The sequence below is a fragment of the Gymnogyps californianus genome, chromosome Z (assembly GCF_018139145.2).
Source record: "Gymnogyps californianus isolate 813 chromosome Z, ASM1813914v2, whole genome shotgun sequence".
Classification (NCBI taxonomy): Eukaryota; Metazoa; Chordata; class Aves; order Accipitriformes; family Cathartidae; genus Gymnogyps; species Gymnogyps californianus.
In genome coordinates, this window is record NC_059500.1 from 7,742,818 (window position 1) to 7,766,267 (window position 23,450).

Here is a 23,450-nt window from a genome sequence, read left to right on the forward strand (position 1 = left end):
CGGAAAGCGAGGGAACAGCTCCCCAGGAGGCTGCGCGGAGACTGAGCGACAAGCGGAGTTACTTGTTTGGTGGGTTTTTTGTTGTTGTTTTTTTTTAATTGAGGTCTATATTCTGCCTACAGTCGTCCCCTCCTTCCCCCCAACCACAACAGCATTTACAAAAATCCCAAGCAGCGTTTACAAACAGGGTTTTGCTTTACAAGACGTCGTTCAAAGCATTCTCAAGAATCGGTGTTGTCCAGGCACTTCCACGCCAGAGATCACCCTCCGCCTGGTTTCCCATTCAAGCAATAACCCTGAAAGCGGCTGTTCAAGAGCAATACGCGTGTGCGTGCGCTTCCACAGCGTTTGGTCCCGATTCTGCAAGGAAACTCCAGATTTTCACTGTTTCGGTTTATACAAGGGTGAAATTGCTGATGCAGTATTCCTCTGTAAGTCTCACAAAAAAATCTGTACAGAATCTTAAATGTATAACCATAGTACTCCTTACAATAGAAATTTTCAAGCAAATAGAGTTTTACTATTCAAACTCGTGTATATAAAAAGTTTATTAGCAAGCACTTTCTACAGAATCTGTTACAAGGCTTTACAAGCCACCTTTTCAGTGAAGAAAAGTTATTTCTGCTCTGCACAGCCGTGCTCTCCTGGGACCCAGGCTTTACAAGCAATGAGAACAGATGGCTGCCAGTATTTTAAGTGTCACCATGTTTTAGACCGCTGCAGGTTTGTTATCCTGCCAAATTACGTATTTCCTTGATAAACTTACAGTGATAAATACATTCCATGATTGTGATGGCCAATACAGAGAGAAAACGGAGAAAGAAAACTTATTAATATTCCACACCAGTGTAGACATAGCTGATGTTTCCTTACACTGTAAGTAATTCCTGAAGTTCTGTGTAATCATTTTAAAGTATCTCTCTTACAAGTCACTTCTCTTCCCTCCAAAATAAAGCACCCTCCTTAAACTATATTATACACCCCTCACTCCACAGGAGCCTCCACACATTCAAGAATACAGTGGAGTATTGTAGGTTTTAGTCTAGCAATTCAGAAACAGACTAACTCCTTCTCAGGACACTGTTTTACCCTTTAGAAATCAAAAGCTCCTCAATTGCCATCAGTTACCAGGATTTTACAGTTTTCTTGGGGGGGGGGGGAAGGTTTGGTTTTGATAAGCTCCAAAATATTCTCAATTATTGAACCTAGTTCCTGCTACTAAGGGCAACTGTGTCATTTTCATCCTTTCATTCACTGCTGAATTTTCACTTGTGTCAGTTCTCCTGTGTGCTTCTCCCAGCGTGCTTCAGAAGCTGTTCCAAAGCCTTACAACCTGGCTATTCTGAACCTTCCTCTAGTCCCCAACCATACCAAATTACAATAAAATTAATTTTAATTTATCATACAAGAATTACGAATGTCATTTATTAAACCCTCCCAGCAAGTGATCCAGCAGAGTTACTTTTTCACCAAATGTCAATTGTTGTCCTTCATCCATTGCTCAATCCATTGCATAATCTGATCCAAATTTCTCTCTAGGTCTTCTGGAGTGTTGCTGGGTAACTGGTGTACAATTTCCTCTCGGTATGACAACATAGCTTCCTCATAAAGTGTCTGAAAAATTTCACACTGAATGTTGTCTTGCAGCTTTTTCCCTTTGTAGCCCCTAGAAAACAAGAACAATGCTGAGAGACAGTCTTAGATATGCAGAGAACTATAAAGTATTCTATAGAAAATCAGTAATTTACACCCTAGAAAAATCTCCGATGAAGTCACACAACAGTACTTTACTCCTTATTTACTCCACTGACATACCTGCTTTCAAGTCTGTCATACAGAAATGAATTTTCTGTACGAAGTACAAATACTATATGAAACCACCGTTCAGGGAAAAAATCACAGCCGTGATAATCAACAATAACACCACCCTCACTCATTTTATCTTCTAGTTCATCAATTACCTACAAAAGAAACAAAGATAGGTAAGTTGATCTGAAACTACGGAAAGTCAAAATACAAAAATGGTAGGTTTTGAAGTTGGACCTACCCTGTCTTCATCCAAAATCGGACAATCATATTCCTCATCAAAACCTTCATACAGTTCTCCTGCAGCAAAAAGAATTTGTGGAAGTTTGTGAAGTAACAGCAGTTACTAAAATTATTTATATTGTTATGCTTATTTCAGGAGTATTCAGAGCAAGGAACACTTTGTTTACAAATCCATATAAGGATAAGTTTGTTATTTATTACTTAATAAAAGTATGCTACTGTTACATAAATGCTTTTTTAACTCATGCCACCAAAAATATTTCTGTTAAAGCAAATTCATTGCATTTTCATTTAATATAGAATACATGCACTACAAGCACACAGTTACACAAAGCCAAAATATCTAAAGTACTTTGATGGGCTACTTTGTTATACAGCCTACCTTCTTTTGCCATGTCACCCACATTAATATAGGTCATCCCGGCTCTTGACGCAAGTTCTTTTCCGAGTGTGGTTTTCCCAACGCCGGGAGTACCTAAAGACAAAACCCCATATAAAACCGTAAGACAAGAGCATGCAAATCCTCTTCTAACCTTCTAAGAAGTCAAAAAGGAAGCTTTTGTCAGTCAATGTTGGTAAGTTTGTATAAGAAACGGAGCAAAAAGCCGCACGGCAAGGAAAACCAAATAAGAGCAATGTCTAGAGATTAAAAAAAAAAAAAGTATGAAGAGAACCCTCACTTTGTGCAGAAGTGTTATTCTAACTGGGATAATGCAAAAGTAAACGTTGCTTCATTTAAAAGCCCTAGCGAATATGGAAAAGCCCCAAGTTTTCACGCAGAGCAGCCCGGCACGGCCTCCGCAAGGACCTCACACCCCAAATCACCCCAGGCTACGAACAGGGCTGGGGCCTCCCCCCGCAGGCCCAGCCCGAGCCCCGCCACGCTCCCCGCCCGCACCCCCGGCAGCCCCGCCGCTCCCAGCCCCGCCGGGGCCAAGCGGCCCGGCCACCACCGGCGTCCTCCCGCTTCGAGCCGGCCCTGGGCCCGGCCCGCCGCGACCACCGCCCCGCACCGGTGAGCAAAACGTTGGGCCGCCTCATGCTGCCGTTCCGCGCCGCCGGCGGCGGCCGCTGGTCGCCTAGGAGACACGTGCGCGGGGGCCTCCGCCGCCGCCGCCGCACGCCGATGGCGTCACCCGCCCTGCCCGCTGGGCCGGCGGACGGGTAGGTCAGGCGCGCCGCGGACAGCTAAGAGCCGCCTGAGGAGAAGGGCCCCTCGGGAGGTCGGAGGTCCGGTGTGAGGGGGCTCGGCCCGGCTGGGCTCGGCTCACAGCGTCCCGCTGCCGCCTCAGCCCGCCCGGGTGCTGCCTCGGTGCCGGCCGCCCCGGCAGCGGGGCTCTTCCCTCAGGGCCGGCGGTCGCAGTGGGGCCGCACGGCGGATGGGCCCCGCCCGGGCTGAGGATGTCTGGAAGCTCCTCGGGAAGACAGGCGGCGCCGGCGGAGGTAGGCCGCGGAGCGGGGGGCACAGGGGCTCGGGGTTCCCGGGCGCCGCTCCGCCGCCCGGGGCGGGCTGCGGCCCAAAGTCTGCCCTGAGGAAGGTTTTTGTATCTTCCGGGAAGGGTCCGGCGGTTGCGATTAGCAGTATTTTTCGGCCTGATAATTAGTCCTTGGTCTCTCTGTTGGCAGTTCCTCTTCAGCTGCGTGTGTCCCCCCCCCCCCCCATGGGTGAGATGTTTCTTTTCTTACTTAGCGGTGCAGTGTGTAAAAAGGAAACCCCCTCACACGGTGGTATCCGGCCCGCTGGTAAATATGCAAATTCAACTAAAAGTAGCTTTTGTCAGACTAACGTTAAAAGCAAACTGTGGAGAGACAAATTCTCTTTCCCAGTTGCTAATGCCTCTTATTCTCAGAGAACGTCTTGTCTGGTAATGGTCCGTTGCATTAATTTATAAGACGTGTAAACTGTAGAGTATTCACAGACCTTTTTGGAGATGACGTGTCTATTCTGTTACTCCCGTTTCCATAGAACTGTGTTTCGGCATGTAGCCTTTTGCAGTTCCTATGCTAAAAGCTTATTGTGCAGCTGTTAGCAGCAGAGAGCGTGTGACCACTGTGATACTATTTTGGGACCATAGGTAGGCTGAAAAGTGGCTCTGGGGTGTAAGTTTGTACACCTGTCCTAGCAGGGTATTTCTTAAATCCAAAATTAAATATTGACGCTATTAGCAGTTTTGTTCCTTGTCACTGTCAGACAGACTTCTGATGCACGTGACAGTCTGATTCAAGATCAGTCCAAGCTTCCTCATGCAGCAAACAAATAATAATACTTGATTTTATTGTGCTGCCTAAATAATTTTTCTCTGTTGCCTATTTCTGATTTTTAAACACAAATGACTGTATTCTAAATGTTAAAAAAAATTAAAAAGCCACATACTGAAAACTATACAGAGACAACATGAACATGACCTTAATGTAAAAATGGTGTAAATAAGCTTATGCTATTTTTTCTTTCTTATCTGTTATAATTTTACTTCTTTAGTTTGAATGCCTCTTAGTAGAATTTCCAGCTTGTTCTGATTTGCCAATTGGCTGTGAAATACTCTATCACAACGTGTAAGGTGTAGCTTTTTTTTAATACTGAAGAAGCATGTAATTGGCACATTCAAAAAGCATAAGTGCCCATATTTGTTGCCAACTAGTAGTATGCCTTTCAATGCTACTGAAGTTCTTTACATCTACGAGATATTTTTATATATACTTGATAAAAATCTCCAATTTTCTAGAGACAACTATACCCAATTAAGGGGAGGAGAGTGCTACATTAATAGCAAAACGTTTGTATTTTACCAGGTAACAGATTGGTTGGCACATTCATTTGATGACTTCTTTGGAAACACGACTATTTCTTCTAGTGCTGTTCCTGTGAAGCCACTAGAAGGCAACTCTGGAAGAAAGCGGCAGCAGAAGAAGAAAGACCTGTCTTCTATACCAGAAAGTAGCAAGAACAAAGTTCTGCACAGAAAAAGAGCAAAGTCATCTTCAGTAGATCGGCCTTGTAACAAGTCCAGACAAAACTGGAGCCAATCTCAAGACGAGCCATGGGTAGATAGATACAAACCTGAAACTCAGGTGTGAGAGTTATTCTGAGTGCTAATGTAGTAGTAACATTATAGTGTAACATGTGCTTCTGTTCATGATCTGTATTGGTCAGGTTCTAAGTACATCCTATTTCATTAGGTCAGTGAAGTACTAGTTTAAAATCTTAACTACAGGCAGTAAATAAATCAATGAGCTGTTTATCTGTAGGAGACGCATTTTTCCCCAGGCTTCCTGAGGAGATGAAGCTACTGATGAGATGTTCTTTCCTGTCCATCCACTCCTAAACTTTTGAACCTGTTATTGAATTTCAGCCAGATCGGCCAGCTGCAAGTACTAGGAAAATCCACAGCTAATGAAAGGAGAGAGAACTGAGTTAGTGCACTCATTATGGGAAAGATAACAGAAATTATCTTGCATGTTACTGGACAGCAGTTAGCTGGTCTTGTAGTCAGTTAGCTGGTCTAGCATTGTAGTCAGTGTACTTGACTAATTGCAGTTTGCGCCATCTCTTGCTTGCTTGATGCATCTTAGGCATGACTTTGCGGGTGTGGGGTACTGTGGTACCTTAGGGCTTCAAGGAGAAAGGACTCAAATCTGTAGTAAACCTGTCTTCACTGGTTCTGCTTGTGGAACAGCTTTTTCATGGTGTGTTTCAAAGGTATCAGCATGTGTGTTAACTGTCTTTTAGATTTGAGTACTCGTTGATGTAAGTAAGGTAGTGTAGTACTTGTTTTTTATGTTTAAATATTTAATAGCTCACCTCTGGAGAGGAATTGAGTTACAAGGCTAGAAGACGAGTAAGCTGCATGAGATTTACAGAAGTTCCAAAAACCTATGTAGTATTAGAGTCAGTAGAGCCTAAGAAGTACCAGCTCCAGCAACAGCTATAAAGCGTACTGACGCAAACAGGCACGATTGTAAAGCTGTTACTTTAGGAATAATACAGAATTCATTATTTCCCAACTGCAAGCAATGGAGAATTGATTGATTGAGGAAACAGGTTGAAATGATTATCCTTAACTGGTGCACTTATTTCTACATAGCATAAACGTATATAACTGGAATATACACCTACACGTCTGTTAATATTTTAGTCAGCATATATTCTGTTCTTGAATCTCATCGTTTCAGTCTTAGAAACAAAGAGATGTATATATGCATTTCATATATTTTAATCTTGTTTTAGAATGACCTTGCTGTGCAAAAGAAGAAAATTGAAGAAGTTGAAACCTGGTTAAAAATGCACATATTTCAGAGGCAGCCAAAGCAGGTAATATTGCTAAAATTAGCAGCTAGAGATATAAAACCATACAAACAAGCTGGATGCAATTTTACTTTAATTTCAGAGAAAAACCTTAACTTGTAAGTAGTGATTATGTATCTATTGTATTATAAGAAATCTGTTAAGAACATAGATTAGAGCTTGTACATTTGTTTTAGGCTCATGCTGAAAAGAGGTGGATTCTGGTTTTGCTCAGAAATACTATTTTCTAGCATCCAGTCAGTTCATACTGTTTATGCATGAACATACATTACTCTTCAGTGTGTGCTTGTAACTGCATTTTATCTCCCACAGATTAATTTTAAGTATCTCGGCAAATTTCCAGTTGCATTGACTTGATGTAATAGGATGTTTTTAACCTCTTGATTGATAAGAGGCATTCTTATACACATACATAATTTACCAGTCTTGCCTAGTGTTTTTCAGACCCGATTCTCCAGTTCAGTATGTATTATGTTGGTAGTCAACATGGTGTGCAGTTAACTAAACAGATACATTAAAAACTGAGAGCAAGGCTTTTAGAGTTCTGGTCTAGCTCTTTGAATACTCAACAGGTAAATTAATAACACAAAATATTTACCTCAGCCAACTTTCAGTCTTTATTTGTCATGTTTGGGATTTTTTTTTTTTTTCTTTTTTTTTCCTGTGGCAGGGTGGCTCTGTTTTACTGCTAACTGGTCCTCCTGGTTGTGGAAAGACTGCAACTATACAAATATTAGCAAAAGATCTTGGCGCTCAGGTGCAAGAGTGGACCAATCCAATATCTTTAGACTTTACAAAAGAAGACTTAAGAAATATGTTTGGCCATGGTGAGTATTTTGATTTTTTTCTTTTTTTTTCCTTTCAGTTGCTTTTGTGATTTTTGTATTCTGTATTTTTTATTCTTTTGTGTCTCTGTCACATATGAAATCAGATCCACATGCACGTAAGCCAGATCCTTAGTGTTTAATAAGAATCTTTCTTTTGTTTTTATCTGAAAAGAGGTTTAGGGTTTTTTAACAGTGTTTACTCCAAAATAATTTGCAATTCAAATCAGTATAGAGAGCTATGTAATAGCCTGGATATCATTTGAGCCAATTAAATAAAAATAGGTAAGTCTGTCTTCCTCTAGATCCTCAATTGAATTCTACCCTTTAAAAATTCTCTTGTATTTGTCATGTGTTTGCCAAAGGGCTTGGCTGCTGGTGTTCAATGGCTACTGTCAGAAAATAGCATGGGTTGGTATTAGTTCTTGTGGGTGTTTGTATTCTACTTGGTATAACATAGAATACATATTTTTAATTAGTTTTCTTTTTCAGACTCAAATTTTCATACGTTTCCGAGTCAGGCCCAAGCAGCTCTCTTTCAAGATTTTCTATTAAGAGCAAATAAGTATAACAAACTTCAGATGCTTGGGGAGTCTTCAGAAAATGATAAAAAGCTTATTCTTATTGAAGTAAGTGAAAACTTGTGAAATCTTGTTTTGAAAACAATACCTTTTATTATAATACTGACATGCTAACTAGCTTCAGCTGGTGGATTGATGTTGCCAAAAGTTAGTCTGCTTTACTGTAGATGAGTTCTTCATTGCTTTTTGAGTCTCTACAGCAGTCTAGAACCAAGTTCTACCTGTAGTTAAACTATATAAGCTAATAGGCAGAAATTGGAGACTAGTTTGTGTACAGAAATAAGTATGAAAATGTAGATTAAAACAATATTGAAAAGTCATACCCATGTTTCTGTACGATTAGCTTTCTAGAAATATGTGTGTGTATAAACAGGAAGAGGGGAAAAAAACCCCACTATTCTTGTTAGTTAAGGATGCATGAGAGTGTAGAAGATATGTGAGAACTGATACAATCAGAAAGCATTTGAAATTTAGCATTCCCTGGTATTATGCGGAGGGGTTGGGGAAAGGTATTTAGGGCAGAGATGTGAACTCTGAGGGTTTATAAGCCATATTGGGAGGTACAGGAGAAGACTTCATTTTTACTTATTCAGGAGTGTGTTTCAATAGCATTTTCCTTCTGAGCTTTTCATTTTTTTCTGAGAGGAATTTTATAAATTATGATAGTCAAGTTGTCTGTAAACTTTCAAGAAAAAGAATAGATGAGACAAAAATTCTAGCTGAGTAATGTGATGTACTGTAGAATTTAGGAAGCATAGTTTTCTGTGACTTCTCTTCATAAAGTCACTTTTCTTGTGTAGGGCCTCTCATATCTCAAGTGTCCTGCCCTCTTCCTCAGTGGAGCTGCAACCTTGAGTGCTTATGCTCTGAGGAAAAACTCTGTCTAGCAGGCAGCATAATCACCCAAGGCTGTTCCTGAGGAAACAAGGACAGAAAGAAAATATTTCTTTTTAGATAATTGTTTTCCATAATGAAAGAAAGAAATACTGCTCTTTGGGCTTTTTCCTTTGTTTTTTTTTTCCTCTGGTTATCTTCAGTGTTAGCTGCATTCAAATTTAGTTGAAAGCAAGCTAACTAGGAAGAAAAAAATGTGTAGCAACATAGTGTGCCATAACAGTCAGTCTGTGGGAGAGAATATGTACATCTGAATGTAATGACAGCAGCTCATTTGTTTTGAATAGGACATACCTAACCAATTCTATCGAGACCCTAGCAGTCTACATGAAATTCTCAGGTCAGTTGTAAATAAGTTTTTAATGATTAGCTTTATCCACTTGCAGTAAACTGGAGTTTCATTCTTATCATACTTGCTTATTTTTCAATTTAGGAGATTTGTTCGTACAAGTAGATGTCCCCTTGTATTTATAATCTCAGATAACTTCAGTGGAGATAGCAACCAGAGGTTACTGTTCCCAACGGAAATTCTAGAGGAGTTGTGTATATCCAATATTAGGTAAGATCTTGTATCTCATTAAAACTTGATTGAAATAAATGAGAAGTCAGAAACTAATTAATTTTTTTTAAATGAAATTCAACAGTTTCAAGCCTGTTGCACCAACAAATATGATGAAAGTTCTTAATCGAATAGCTGCAACAGAAGCTAGTATGGTAAGTTGCCAAAACCGATAACTTCTGTGCAGTGCTAGGACCAAAAGATTTCAGACTTTTATATCTGAAATATGTTATTTATATTTGTTACTGTATTTGTTTGATCTTTGATAGCAGAGCCCCACACCCGCCAAAAAACCCCACCAATCCCCCACAACAGAAAAAAAGGAGCAAACTGGAAAGATGTCTTGTTTCTAAGATTAGTTCCACTTGATCCTTGGTCTAAGTCTTCAAAACTACTTCTGAAAATTCTGCTGCCTATTACAGAAACTATATATATATGAAACAAATAATAGGAATAGAAGTAATTTTCATTGTATCCAGCAAGGCCAGAAGAGGTCATGAACCTAAATCCTGGACTATTCCCAAACTGTTTTGATTACAACCAAGTCTAATATTGAGTGACACCTTGCAAAGAATTATGTGCATTATTCTCTTTAATATTGCTATATAAAATGTGGCAATGTGCTTAAATGAATAAAATGTTTTAAAGTTAGCAGTATTACGTGGTTTGAGCACATGGTGGATGCTCATGTAATCTGTTTATGGTGTGTATCAGAGATGGGTCCCCACAGCCAGAGTAATATTCAAATACTCCTTTTCCTGCTTTTTCTCATTACTTTGAATGTTGCTTTTCCTTGTAGAACAGAGAAAAGAATTATGCTTTTGATAGAACTTCTCTGGAGTTGCTTTGCAGAGGTTGTTCAGGTGATATAAGAAGTGCAATAAACAGTCTTCAGTTTTCTTCTATGAAAGGTAAATACCTATGATTTTAAGTGAATGACGTTTTGACCATTTCTGCTGTAAAGGTATTCTCTTCACTGTTGCAGCACAGCTAGGTGAGCTGTGCAAAACATTTTTGACATCCTGCTCTGGAGCAGGAATAAAAGGCACAAAGTGGTGGGTTTTTTTTCTTTCTTAAAGCTGAAAATATTCCATTTCATGACTATTACATGTAGTCTTAAAACTGAGTAACATCTGCTACGTATGTGTTGATGTAATTTCATGAAATGCCCTCTTTTCTTCTTGATATCTTTGCTATTGGTGTGTGTTTACTCTTCAAAGCTTTTATGATGCAACCTATTTTGAAAGGGATATTTTCATTGCTTGGTTCTTAGGCTTCTCCATGTCCCTATCTCTACCCTTAAAGCACTTCTGAAATATCCCATTGACTTTGTATACAGCATTTCTGTAATGATTGATTTTGCTTTGGAGTTCCTATGGCTGTTGGTAAATTGAAAAGCTGTGAGGTGGCATGACCTATGATGAAGTTGTTGAGTGTATTATGGAGTAACTTTGAAGTTCAGTGTTTTAGTAGTCTTCAGAGTACTTGGTTGGACAATGCTCAAATCAGACTTAGTTTGGGATTATTTTAAATGTTCCAACATCGAAAGAAAACAGGAGACTTACTGTCATGTCTTTTATAAGCAGTGGAAGTCAATAATTGTTAAGAAGCCAATGTATGCAAGTTACACAATCTATGATTTTTAAAAGCAGTACTCTGGCATGTGTAATTCATACTAAGAACCATTAGATGGTGCCAGCATTTATATTCAACCTAGAAATAAGGAAGTGAATTCAACAGTTGTCTTCGGCTGTATATCATAAAGCTGGCAAGGATCTTGTTGCTTTTACTCATTTTCTCTCCCATCCACCTTGCAAATAGAAAATGTGCTCATGGAATACAGGATTAAATATAGTTTCAAGTCCTTGTTGTAAGAGGGAGTGTTGTAGTTTGAGTTTTGGAGTATATTGAAATGAACTTAGCAGTGTTTGTTAAATTACATGAGGGAGAAAGTAAAATTTCTAGGTTTAACTTGCAAACATGGAAACTAAATTCTTCCGATGTTGTGTTCCAGTATACTAAATTTGTATTGTTCTGTGTTAATCAGAAAAATATAAAATTCCTCTCAGTAAAACCATTTTGATGATAATGCCATTAAGTTAATAAATAGTAGGTTGGTAATACCCGAGAAAAGTTTGCAGTAGCTCACTGCTGGATGCTCAGTAGCTTCTACATGCTCTAGAAAATCTAAATAGTCTTAAAATGACCAGTTTGTGTAATTTTTAATAAATTACCTTGGAAATGTAAAAACATGAGAGTTATAAAGAGAACTTGGGAGAAAACAAAGGCAAAGGGCTTGACAGCTTCTGTACGTGACATCTCAGTATCATGTACTCAAGTCGTACCGCACTGAACATTCTCTTCTCGCATTTTCTCTAACAGATTGAGAAGAGCTGCCTTCATGTTGAATAGAAATTTTTTCAGTTGTTCAGGTATTTCAGTTAGGTAAATGATCAGCAGCCAGTGATATTTTGTAAATTTTGGAGACACCTCAGCTCCTTGTTGATCTCCTGAGAATGCAGTGTTAGTTTTTACATATATATAATTTCTTCCTTCACTTCTGTATATGTGTAAACACAAGCGATGCATTCACTTTGTAGTAGTATTAACGGGTAAAATGGATCCATGGTAATTGTGGGAGAAAAGAAAGATAAAGGATAAGTTATCTTCGCTCGGTAAGGAACGTTCACCTGCCACTAAATCAAATTGTGGCTGAAAATTTTTGAGTTTTAAGTTAGAGTAGAAGAAGGGTTTTATTCCTTGGAGCTCAAAACATTATGGAAATTAGTAGGCTGTTGGAAGAATCACCTAAATGAAGGTTTTCTTGACTGCCTTATATTTCAGTGAGGGTATTGCACAGATAATGCAAATAGAAGATAAATTGATAAGTGAACAGAATGTAACTGAAATATAATTTACATATATTTGCACTTGTACTTTATAAAGAAGAAATTTTTAAGAAAGGCAAGTTGGGGATGCATCAGCACTAGAATGAATAAGCAAGAATGCTAGCTTTTTTTAAGGACAGATATTTATTATTCAGAAAAGTACTTGGCACCTTAGCTGTGGCTTAAGGGACAAAAGTGGAATGAAGCATGGTAGTTTAGGTGAGTGGGTTGTCTTCCTAATAAATGAGTTTTCTTTTAGTGCTTATTTATATAACTTTTTTTGTTCTTTTTTTGTTTTTATTTGTTTGTTTAGAACATTAGCAGTAGCAATATAATAGAGAACTTTTTTGCATTCATGTACTTCATCCTCATTGTATTTTTGCTTTTATTGATAGACTGCTCATTGGAGAAAGAGTTTTGGTCAAGGAAGAAAAGGGGCTCCACGCTAAAATGTGAAGCAGCAGCAGTGTCTAAAGTAGGAAAGAAAAGTAAATCTGATACTTCAGAAGACCAGGAGATACAAGCTATTGGTGGCAAAGATGCTTCCATCTTTCTTTTCCATGCTTTGGGGAAAATAATTTACTGCAAAAGTAAGAAAACTTTGACTTATTCTTCCTTTCCATGGGCAAAGCATGTCAGCTGCTAATAGCTAGATTTGCTAAAGTAAGGCTTAGGGTGACCTCTAATTCACATGTTTGGTCATTAATAACAGTATAAAAACAGGAATAAAAGTTTGTGGTAACTGAGATTGAAGCTGTCTATCAGGTAAACAAACATTTCATTAAAATGTACTACATGTATGTAATAAAATTACATAACTCTAGTCGCATTAGGTCCACGTACTGTCATGCACACAAAGCTAGATAGATAGTCAGTGCATTTGTTGCTTTGTACAATAGCAAACTTTGCTTTTCTGCAGAATTATACATTGTTGTATGGTTATGTTCTGTACTCGTTTGTATTCCTAAAGGTTACAGAACAGCCGTGCAGCCTCATAGCTACTGCCTCCCCTATTTGTGTATCTGCTGCCTTTTCCTCCCTACTTTTTATCTCAACTCTTTGTTTCCCCTTAACAGAAATATGTGCTCTCTCCTTTCTGACCTGAAAATCTCTTCCACTTCTCTGTCTCCCTGTCTTCCCTGTCTCCCTTCTCCCTTCCCACCTCTCCAAAATACTTTCCACCTTACTACTACTGAAAGTTCTACTTTTTATACACTCAGATTCTGTAAATTTACAGAACCTATTTGCTGCCTGTGTGTGGTTACAGTATTGTTTTTTTAACATTTGAAAACTATAATTCATAAGCATTTGGTACTTACTAAACTTGTACTATCTGCACTCTGCTAAATCAGGATCCATAATGCCACTGGCTGTTCCCATTTTGGTAATAATTCACAATCTCCTCAGTTGATTTTGGAACTGATAAATAGTGAGATGAGGGAATATGAAAATAATTAGATGAAATTTGTTATATGAAGTGTAGTGTAACTAATTATGTGTTGTTGACTATGTAATATTGACTATATAATTAAGTACTTATGCCTGCATCAAGAGCTTTCTGGGAACTGAAAATGGTGTAATCTATTTGCTGCTAGAGTTGACAGTGGCTAAAAATGATGCTCAATATATTGAAAAACTACTTTTCATGCAGTTACACATCTCTGTTCTTGCTCCTATCTAATTTTTATTCTAATTTTGAGTATTTAATCTGAAATGTGTGTCTCTTTCTTCTGGCTCTTTTGATTATGTGCAGAAATGTAACAACATTTCTGATACTAAAAGACTAAAGATTGTAAAATCCTTTGTAGGAGAACCAGTGTCAGAATCAGAATTTCCTCAGCTGCCTGCTCACTTATCAGAATACCGTCGAGACACCCTGCTTATTCAGCCTGAGGTACATCTGCAATACCTACTTGATTCCAGTTTGGTTTGAAAAAAAAACCAGAACAAACTCTAAGTGATTGATACAAATTCTCAAGCACAGTGGTTTTGTCACTGATCTTAATATAGGTGTATTCAGTCTGTCTAAGTTATAGAATAATCTGGAAGGGACCTCTGGGGACTAACTTCAAGGGTAGATTAGGTTCCCAGGCTCTTGATCTGTCGAGTTTTGAGTATCTCCAGGGGTAAAGATTCTCTTACCTCACTGACAGACTTGTAGTGGACTTTGCCTTGCTGCAGCCTGTGATTGTTACCTCTCATCCTTTCACTGTGCATTGCCGAGAGGAGTTGGAGTTCACCTTTCTGTTACGGCCCATTAAGAGAGCTGAAGACAGCAATGGCTTCTGCCCCTCCATCCCCACCGTTAGCCTTCTCTGGGAGCAAACCAACTTCCATTTTGTATATAAGCATCACTTTGTAGATCATGTGTGCCAGCTCCCTAACCATCTAAATGTATCATAACTTTTATAGGATGCTTTTCCTTATACATTAAGTAAAACTTGAACTTTTTTTTTTTCCTAATAGGATATTGTGGAAAAATCGCATATGTCTGGAAGCATGTTTAATTTATACCTTCACCAGAACTATGTAGACTTTTTTTCTGATATAGATGATGTAGTGAGAGCCAGTGAATATTTGAGCACCGCTGATGTTCTTTGTAGTAATTGGAGTGTAAGTGTCGTCATCTTATACACGCCTTTTTTTTTTTTTTTTTTTAATACTCTGACCTTGAGCTTCTAGGCTTTTCTTTAAGTGTTTATGAATGTTTACTTCAGACTTACAGTGTAGGTGACACTGAATTGTTAATGAATGCTAAAGTACATGAACTATAGAAGAGATGCAGGTCCAACTTTTTGTCCAGCTTCTGTCAGTATTTTATTATAGTGGGTTATAGTCTTTGTAAAGTATTCTACAAAGTATTTTTAAGTAGAACATATTTATGCTAAAAATGTATTGGAGTCTGTATGCCTTTTCCTTGAAGTAATTGAGCTAGCTTTTTCATTCAGCTGCTTTGAGTAAAAGTTTCACAGTAATCAACATATTCTGGGCATGTTGTGTCACTGCAATTACAGAGTGTGTTTTAGTTCAAATGAGACACACTGTACAGAGACCTTGAGTTCACATAATGCCCGATTTCTCTCTTAGACACGGCTTGTGATGGAAAAATACAGTGCCTCTGTGGCTACCCGAGGGGTGATACATTCAAATACATCCAGAGCCTTTGCCCGCCACCAAGGAGGGATGAGGTTCCGGCCTTTACATAAACCCCAGTGGTTCTTTATCAATAAAAAGGTAAATGCTTGAATTTTTTTTTTTTTGTAAGATATGACAATTGATTAGTATAGATGAGACTTGCTCACAGTGCTCAACTTGTCAAATATCCTATTTTGGTATAAGTTACTTCTAAAAAGTGCTTGCTTGAAGAGTTATGTTTGTATTATTTCTTTAATGGAAAAACAAATTGAAGGCCTCTGACAAAATCTGATTCCTGTGTCCAAGTTGGCATACTGCTGGGAGAGTCTTAATCGTAAGTTAATGAAGACACAATTAGTGTTGAAATACTATAAAGTATTCCTAAAAGTAAGTTTAAGTTTTTGTGCAGTTTAAATCACATTAAACTGTTGTGTAAGTTTAACAAATTACTGCTGTTATATTTTATGTGCTTATCAAAAATAGCTTGTTTATGAGATACCAAAGCTCTTGGCTATTTCTTACATTTGAACTAATACCTCTCTTGCTGTATCTGGCAAAAAATATTGGCCTAGATGGGTGGGGAATTCTGTAATCGAGGGATAAAAATTTTCTGGAAATTTTAATGCCCAGCGAAAGGCAAAAACTAAGGAATTTACCGTTTTTTATGATCTGTATATGTTAACTCTAACTGCTTATCTTTTTTCTCATTCTTCAGTAGCTTGTGTGTAGTCATCTAGCAGGCAGAAAGAAAGTCTGTCTTTTATGGTACAGAATATCTACATTAATAATGATTTACCAGGTTTTTTAACTTGTGTTTCTTTTTCCCCCAACTCTTACAGTATCAGGAAAACTGCCTTGCTGCAAAATCTCTGTTTTCAAGCTTCTGTTTACCACCTGAGTGTCTTCAGACAGAGCTATTGCCTTATCTTGCTATGTTAGCAAATCCAATGAGAAACCAAGGTAAGATGGGGGTAACTCTTAATCTTGGACTCTTTTTTTGTCGTTAAAGCATACTGAAAAATTTTGTAACCCAAAATGTCAATACTATCTATGCTGTTGCCTCAGTAAAAAAAAATACTTACGGTACATGCATATAGCGGATTTCTAAAAATGTTTCTAGTAACATAGCCAAAATTAAAGCTGTCCTGTTAAGGTTGAAACAACATCAAGAACATTTTTAAAACTTATGTAACTGAAAGAATTAAAATAAGTATCTCTCTTGGCAGAAGTGAGGCATGTATGACGCTTTATAAATGTGTAAGATGGGGTCCTCATGTTGGAGTACTTGAAATCATTTTTCCCTTTTTTTTACTGCATGGATTTCTGGTATCTGTGTACTTTTGAATTTCATCATGTTGCCCTCTCACTCAGTCTCTTAAGGTCCTTGCACAGTTTTTCTGTCTGCCCACATCCTTACTAGCTTATCTAACTGGGTGGCATTGGCAAACTTGCTCAGCTCACTCTTCACCCCGTTTTTTCACAGGGTTACATTTAAGAATGTACTGGATAGCCCAGGTCCTAGCACAGATCTCTGCAGAACTGTATTGACAACTTTTTTCCATTGCAAGAGTTAACTATTACCTCATACCCCTCTCCCTACTTTGTATTCATTAGTTATTTATCAAACTTTACTAATTAGGTTGTTTTGTTGGGCTTTGGGCTTCTTTTAAATCTACTAGAGCATTTGATGAGAAGACTTTTGGAAACCTAGTAGGCAATATTAACTAGATCTTCATTGCTTACTGATCCCTTTCCAGTAACATCAACAGACTTAAAAGGCTTTAAAAAGCCTTTCCCAGATAAAGTAAACAAAATCCAAGTTTGCAGTGCATTAAAAAAATGTATAACCTGAGGTAATCCAATAGCAGACAGTGCATGTGGAAAAATTTACTTTGTATGGTACCTAATCAAAAAATTACTGTTTAGACAGCTGGGTTGCTTGTGCTATGTTAATTACTTCTAATAAAAGGCTTCACGTCTTAACTAAGGCCTTGGCATCAGGATGAATTCATTTTGTAGACTGTGGAATAATAACTCTACATCATAAATACACAGCTGATGAATGTCAGGAATTTTTATTATGTGTAGGCAATCTGTAAATATGTTATGGTAATGTGGTAAACAGTTTGAAAAAAAACCAAACACAGGCACATGCAGTGTTTTGATATCCAAAATACTGCAAATATATACAGGAATACTTGACTAAACTTATGAATTATTTATTTTCCAGTACGTTTAATTGTATGTGTGTTATGATCTACCCAATATGATACTGGTGATTCTTTGTTCTTAGCTCAGATTGCTTTTATCCAAGACATTGGGAGGCTACCGCTGAAAAGACATTTTGGGAGGTAAACTTGACTTCTGTCTTTTCTTAACGAAAGTAAGACTGTATTTCTTTCTTAATATATTGAGGAAGGGAACCTTTTCATAGAGAAACATCTTCAATGTACATCTGTGATGTGACATTTTCCCTCGCAGCTTGATAATTTTATATTTTGCCTGTTAAAAATTTTTCCAGTTCAAATCTATTTATCATTACAATGTTAGTAGCAACATTTTTACTATGGTCTTGCTCTTAATCCTTGTTTAGCTTTCTTTTCGATTTTATGAAGTATTAGCTCTGTCCTAGACATATCTGTGTTTCTCCAGTGCATGATATGAATAAAAAAAATTTTTTTTTACAATCAAAAACATTTATGTGAGAATAAAACTGAATTGATGCAAAGAGTATAGTGCGCTTTGCCTATTGTTTATCATGACATAAAACATTAATCTGGAAGTTTGGTAGAACATTCTGCGTTCACATGCACGTTAGAGGTGTAAGAAAGTATAATGGGGAATTATTCTTATTTCCTTTGAAGCAGTTGTGTGTATATATATGGAACTACAAAATATTTTAACAAGTGATTCCTCTAAAATTAGATAGCAGTACTGGTTTTTATTCTGTGAAATTTTTGCCTATCGGACTACTTAGAGTAAACCTTTGTTTAGAATGCATTTTTTAATAAAACTATAGCTACTGAAGTTCCTCTGTCTTAGATGTTAAATACTGAAAAAATACTTTTTATTTCACCTGAGAGACTGTAGTGCTCTACTTACAGATTGCGTAGTGCTCATGGGGTGACATGGCATGACATGTTATATTGTGACTCTAGTGAGCCTTCTGAATCATAGGCATCATTTATACTAGTAGAGCCTCAGTTACATTTCTATAACTTTATCTCTGAAATTTAAGAAGAGTTTTAATTGCAATGGTCTGTTTCTAATAAAGGATCGAGATCACAGTTAGCTGGAATGAGACTAACTCTTTCATCTCTTAACCAAGAGAGAGAGTTTGTTAGGGCGTCTGACAAAGCATCTTGTATTTATCACTGTGGTATTGCTGTCTGATTTTTAACTATGAAATACTGGCCTGTAAGGTAAAGGCTGTATTACCCAAGAACCACCCTGTTCCCCAACAGTTGTATTAAAAGCCATTGTAGTCGCTAGTCAGGTGTTGTGGTTTAACCCCCGCCAGCAGCTAAGCACCACACAGCCGCTGCCTCACTCTCCCCCCCGCTCCCAGTGGCATGGGGAGGAGAATCAGGAAAGCAGGTAAAACTCGTGGGTTGAGATAAGAACAACTTAATAACTGAAGTAAAATGTAATACTAACAATAATAATAATAATAATGAAATACAATAATAATAATTGTAATGAAAAGGAATATAAAAAAAAAAGGTGGGGGAGGGGAACAGTGATGCACAATGCAGTTGCTCACCACTCGCTGACCGATGCCCAAGCAGCGATCCGCCCCTCCCGGCCAACTCTCTCCCCCGTTTATATACTGGGCATGATGTTCTATGGTATGGAATATCCCTTTGGCTAGTTGGGGTCAGCTGCCCCGGCCGTGCTCCCTCCCAGCTTCTTGCACACCTGCTTGCTGGCAGAGCATGGGAAGCTGAAAAGGCCTTGGCTTAAGATAAGCGCTACTTAGCAACAACTAAAACATCAGTGTGTTACCAACAGTATTCTCACACTAAATCCAAACCACAGCACTGTTCCAGCTACTAAGAAGAGAGTTAACTCTGTCCCAGCTGAAACCAGGACATCAGGAAGAAAGGAGAGTGTCCCTAATGGCTGTATTTCTTTGCAATCTTCATTGTCTAAGCCAAAATGTTTGTAACTCTACAAATTAATTGTAGACTTCCTTATGCCATTAATTTTGTCTGCAGCATACCTTTAAATATTGATAAACATTTTGTATCTGCATTAATAAGTTGAGTGTGTATCACTTAGAGTTTTATCTGAGGGGTAACTTTCTCCTGAAAACATGGTAGTCCTTTTTCATTTGTTCACTATTTTGGAAAGGAAGTAAGGAGAAATGTAGGTATTTTAGTAAGCTTTTGCTTCCTTCAGGAATCCTAATTGAAAATAATTTATTTTGTGTTATTAAGCAGTCCTTAAAATAACTTATGTGCAGCTGTTTCAATGGAAATAAGAATATTTTATTTATTTTCTGTTATATTAATGGAATGGGAATGGTACTGTAGTAAGAAAACTAGCATCGCGGAGAGTGCATGGTATTTGATCAGCTGGAATTGGTGTCAGGATGAGTTTTTGTCAGTAACTGCGTAAGTTTTTATTATTCCCATGTAAAGACGGAAAAATAATAAAGGAACATTTGTAACACACTGATACAGAGATGCTAGCAAGATTGAGAAGTCCAAATAGTAAAAGAAATTATACAATATAAAAAGATTTCCTTTCCACTCCCCCCCTTTTTTTTTTTTAATTTGCCTGCCTCGAGTTAAATTGCTTCCTGTCCTAAAAGATTTCAGTTTTGCTTGGAAAGGGTCTAATGTGCCATGGGCTGTTATCAGTAACTTAATTGTTAGCAGTTCATGTGCGTGAGGAACGCTCAGCAAAACCACTGTCGCCATAAAGAAGAAACTTCAAGCAACAACGGGTACTGGGGAGTGACGGAGCACAAACATCATCTGGTATTTTGCTGTTGCTGTGGTTTGAGGCGATGTAGGGCAATCCTTTCCCCGAGAGGAACTCCTGTGTCTTCTGTAGGCTGTCATGTAAGCTGTATGGTGTTGAGTTCTGGGCACCAGTATCTATACCTGGAAGATGTGTGCAGAGCTGTAAAAACATAATACTGAAGGTAGTGATGTAAGCACAGAATGTGTATAGCTTGAATTAACTGTGATTGATGGGAGGGTATTACTGCCAGAAAATGTGAAAGCTGTTAAGCACCAGTGAAGAAGGGTGACCTGTGTGGTACACGGGCAGTCTTTTCTATTGCAGCTTCTGTGTGTGAGAGCAGATGGTTTTTCATGGTAACTTACTGTTGCAATGATAATTTTACAGGTTAAAGCTTGAAACACTTACTGATAAAGATCCTGGGATACCAGACTTACTTGTTAGCTCTGAGGGCGACTGTGCCGATGTGCAAGCCATGGAGGCGGCTGCACAGATGGAGAAAAACAGAACGAATGAGAATGAATCGGATGGATTCCCTCTCTCTTCTAGCCAGTGCAGTGGAAGTGAACTGCCTTGCAGTCAGCCTCAGCCTGTTGCAGCTCAAGCAATCATGGAGGAAGACGAATTAAAAATAGAGGAGTATGATAGTGACTGAGTACAACAAAATACCAACCACTGACTTGCCTGAATAGATTAATATGCTACAAAGGCCTTTGCTAAAGAGAGTATGGTCTGCACAAAAGTACTACTTCAGCTACTTAGGCGGGCTAGGAGGCCAAGTCTAAACATGCTGTGTCAGCATCAAGACAACGCTCTTCAGCTTCCTCTTAACTTTGCAGGATCAGACCTGAGCTGAATACTAAATTACAAGCTATTCCCTGCCTCTCCTGAGCCATGAAATAATCTATATTGATAAAAAGAGAATAATAAATGATGACTGAAATTAGTTTGAAACAGACTGTAGATAAGCAATGTCACTCTTAAGTTATTTTTATTTTTTACACATTTTAATTTACTTTGCAATTGTACAGTGTGTTTCCTGAGTACACATTTGATAAATTGTCAGCATTTGAAGGTTTTATTAAAATTCATACCTTCAAAAAAAATTGCTGTTTGGAAGCTTGGCCCTTCTGAAAGAAGAAACTGAAGTGTACATGTAAAAAGTTTGATATCCCATACTGATGATGTAAATAAAACTCCTACTGTATTAATACTGTTTTGTACTCTGCCACAGATTTTTATGTGTTTATAAGTTGAACATATGTTGTACAACAGATTATTTTGGATTCCTTTTTGAAAGATACTTTCATAACTTATGGAGGGGAAAATACAACCATCAAGCCTAAGTCCTTCTTGTCCTTTGTATTCTGTAGTAAGTTAATGGTGTAGTGTGTGTTTTTTCTCGTTAAATTGCAGTTGTACTGAGGGAAAGAATAATGCTGTGTTTGGTGACTGACACATGAGAAGTGTGTTGTGGTTGTCTGAATAGACTGTTTAATACTCAGCGTTTCTCTGATTTGCATGGACCAATGCCAGTTACAATCTAATGTTGCTATGGTTAGTGATACCACAGGAGTAAGAAGAAAATGAAACCAAACAACTTTGAATGTTTAATGATATTTGCATTTCTGTATTGCTTACATCCAAAGTTTAGTAGAAGAAAATACATGTTTATCCACCATAACCTTGGAATTAATACTGCTATTAAAAAGTCCAGGTTTGTCCTCTCTCAAGGGAGAGGTGTAGTCCTTCCATCTATAGCTATAGTTTAATTTTGAAGAGGGAAGTTTCTCCCTTAATTCTTAAATTCTGTTGCAGCCATACTCATTATGGCAAAGTCAAAATGCTTTTGGCTGTTGATGCCCCTTAACACCTTTCCCCCTCTCCAGGGTGCTTTGGATAGGGTGACTCCCTGCTCAGCTTAGGTGGTAGCTCACTTCTCTTGGGCCTCCTGCAGTTGTGTATCACTGAAACGCCGTCTGCCCCCTCCTGTGCTGCCGAGGGGGCCTCTAGTGCAAATGACAGTAAGGCACAAAATACCGATTTTTACTTTGCAAGCAAAACTCCAAGCTACTTCTTTGTATCTTTTCAGCTTTCCTTACAGTAGAATTGGGTAATAATAGCAATAACAGAGCTACTGCCACATCAACTACTTCACATTACTGTTGGCCTTGCTCATACTAGGGCATTATTCAATACTTACCTGGCTAATGATAAATTGTAGTAGTAGACACACTATCAACTACAGTGTTCGTAGTAATTTGTGTAAAACTTCTTCCACACGAAAACACCACCAAAAAAAAAAAAAACCAACATTGTTCTCTTGTGCTCGAATGTCTATGCTCTTGCCTCTGAATTGCAGTGGCGTGCAAAATGCGTGAACAGGATGGAAGCCCCAAATTACTGAAGTGCTAGCGAGCACCCTATTAAAGCCAACGCTGAATTAACATTAAATCAATCCCCAGGTAAGCCAAAGGGAAGTGCTGACAGCTGCTAAGCTTGTGTAGCTGCAAGCAGGCACAAAAACGAGTGTCAGTGCTAGAGCCCACCCTCCTACCTGTCTCTAGGGAGTGGAAGAGTGTTTTGGCTCCCTCAGCAATGTTATCCCAATTACAAGGCAGGGGAAAGAAGAGAACCGCCCTTCAAATAGGAGTGATTTAGGAGTATCCCAAAAAGGAAAGATACATGTATTTTTTTGGTGTGGTCAAAGAATTTCAACAGCTATGACAGCTTTTGGGAAGCCACCATGGCTCATGCTTGAACCCATCCAACGCACCCTCTCTAAGTATGGTTGTAATTTAGGGTGCGTTCAGTGCAGGTGATAGATCACTAACGTGAGGCAAACAGAGTAAGTGCAGTGCGGGGTGCGCCTGCTTACTGTCTATGCCAGAATCAGCCCTCGCCCAGCTGGGAAGACACACCTTTGGTTGTCATGGCCTTCTCGGGCTTCCCCTCCTCCGAGGAACAGTTATTTAGAAGAACATTTTCCACCTTGTCTAACATCAAAGTTCTCCAGAGATGAACTGAAAAATTCTGGAAACTGTGGGCCTGAACAGGAAAGCCCTTTCTTGTCAGCAAATGCCACTGTTTCATGTCAAGAGTTGTGTGGGTGTCCTGGTTTCGGCTGGGACAGAGTTACTTTTCTTCTTAGTAGCTGGTACAGTGCTGTGGTTTGGATTTAGTGTGAGAATACTGTTGATAACACACGGATGGTTTAGTTGTTGCTAAGTAGCGCTTATCCTAAGT

General features: G+C 38.5%; 2 protein-coding genes across 3 annotated transcripts; one reads left to right on the forward strand and one right to left on the reverse strand.

Moving 5' to 3' along the window:
• Positions 1 to 528: 528 nt before the first annotated feature.
• AK6 (adenylate kinase 6) lies at positions 529 to 3,096 on the reverse strand. Its single transcript, XM_050913084.1, has 5 exons — positions 3,063 to 3,096; positions 2,432 to 2,524; positions 2,048 to 2,106; positions 1,816 to 1,961; positions 529 to 1,666 (listed from the first exon to the last, which is right to left on the reverse strand). The coding sequence occupies exons 1-5, from the start codon at positions 3,088 to 3,090 to the stop codon at positions 1,477 to 1,479; spliced, it is 516 nt and encodes a 171-aa protein (XP_050769041.1). The 5' UTR covers positions 3,091 to 3,096; the 3' UTR covers positions 529 to 1,476.
• Positions 3,097 to 3,298: 202 nt separating this feature from the next.
• On the forward strand, positions 3,299 to 21,891 carry RAD17 (RAD17 checkpoint clamp loader component). Of its 2 annotated transcripts, XM_050913297.1 has the most exons (16): positions 3,299 to 3,492; positions 4,840 to 5,118; positions 6,275 to 6,358; positions 7,023 to 7,179; positions 7,669 to 7,805; positions 8,939 to 8,991; positions 9,085 to 9,210; positions 9,296 to 9,365; positions 10,010 to 10,121; positions 12,494 to 12,688; positions 13,907 to 13,992; positions 14,565 to 14,711; positions 15,186 to 15,332; positions 16,073 to 16,193; positions 17,527 to 17,584; positions 20,592 to 21,891. In XM_050913297.1, exons 1-16 carry the CDS (start codon positions 3,451 to 3,453, stop codon positions 20,857 to 20,859), a joined length of 2,082 nt encoding a protein of 693 aa, XP_050769254.1. In that variant the 5' UTR covers positions 3,299 to 3,450; the 3' UTR covers positions 20,860 to 21,891. The 2 variants fall into 2 exon arrangements, with proteins under 2 accessions (XP_050769254.1, XP_050769255.1); XM_050913298.1 differs by lacking the exon at positions 14,565 to 14,711.
• The last annotated feature ends 1,559 nt before the right edge of the window (positions 21,892 to 23,450 follow it).

Bases quoted from the DNA above. Each gene is read 5' to 3' on its own strand.
- AK6 (XM_050913084.1), bottom strand. From the start codon at position 3,090: ATGAGGCGGCCCAACGTTTTGCTCACCG. The intron at 2,107-2,431 runs GTAGGCTGTATA...TTTTTGCTGCAG, and splicing joins GGGTGACATGGCAAAAGAAG to GAGAACTGTATGAAGGTTTT. The intron at 1,962-2,047 runs GTAGGTCCAACT...TTTCTTTTGTAG, and splicing joins CGATTTTGGATGAAGACAGG to GTAATTGATGAACTAGAAGA.
- RAD17 (XM_050913297.1), top strand. From the start codon at position 3,451: ATGTCTGGAAGCTCCTCGGGAAGACAGGCGGCGCCGGCGGAG. The intron at 13,993-14,564 runs GTACATCTGCAA...TTTTCCTAATAG, and splicing joins CCCTGCTTATTCAGCCTGAG to GATATTGTGGAAAAATCGCA. The intron at 15,333-16,072 runs GTAAATGCTTGA...CAACTCTTACAG, and splicing joins GGTTCTTTATCAATAAAAAG to TATCAGGAAAACTGCCTTGC.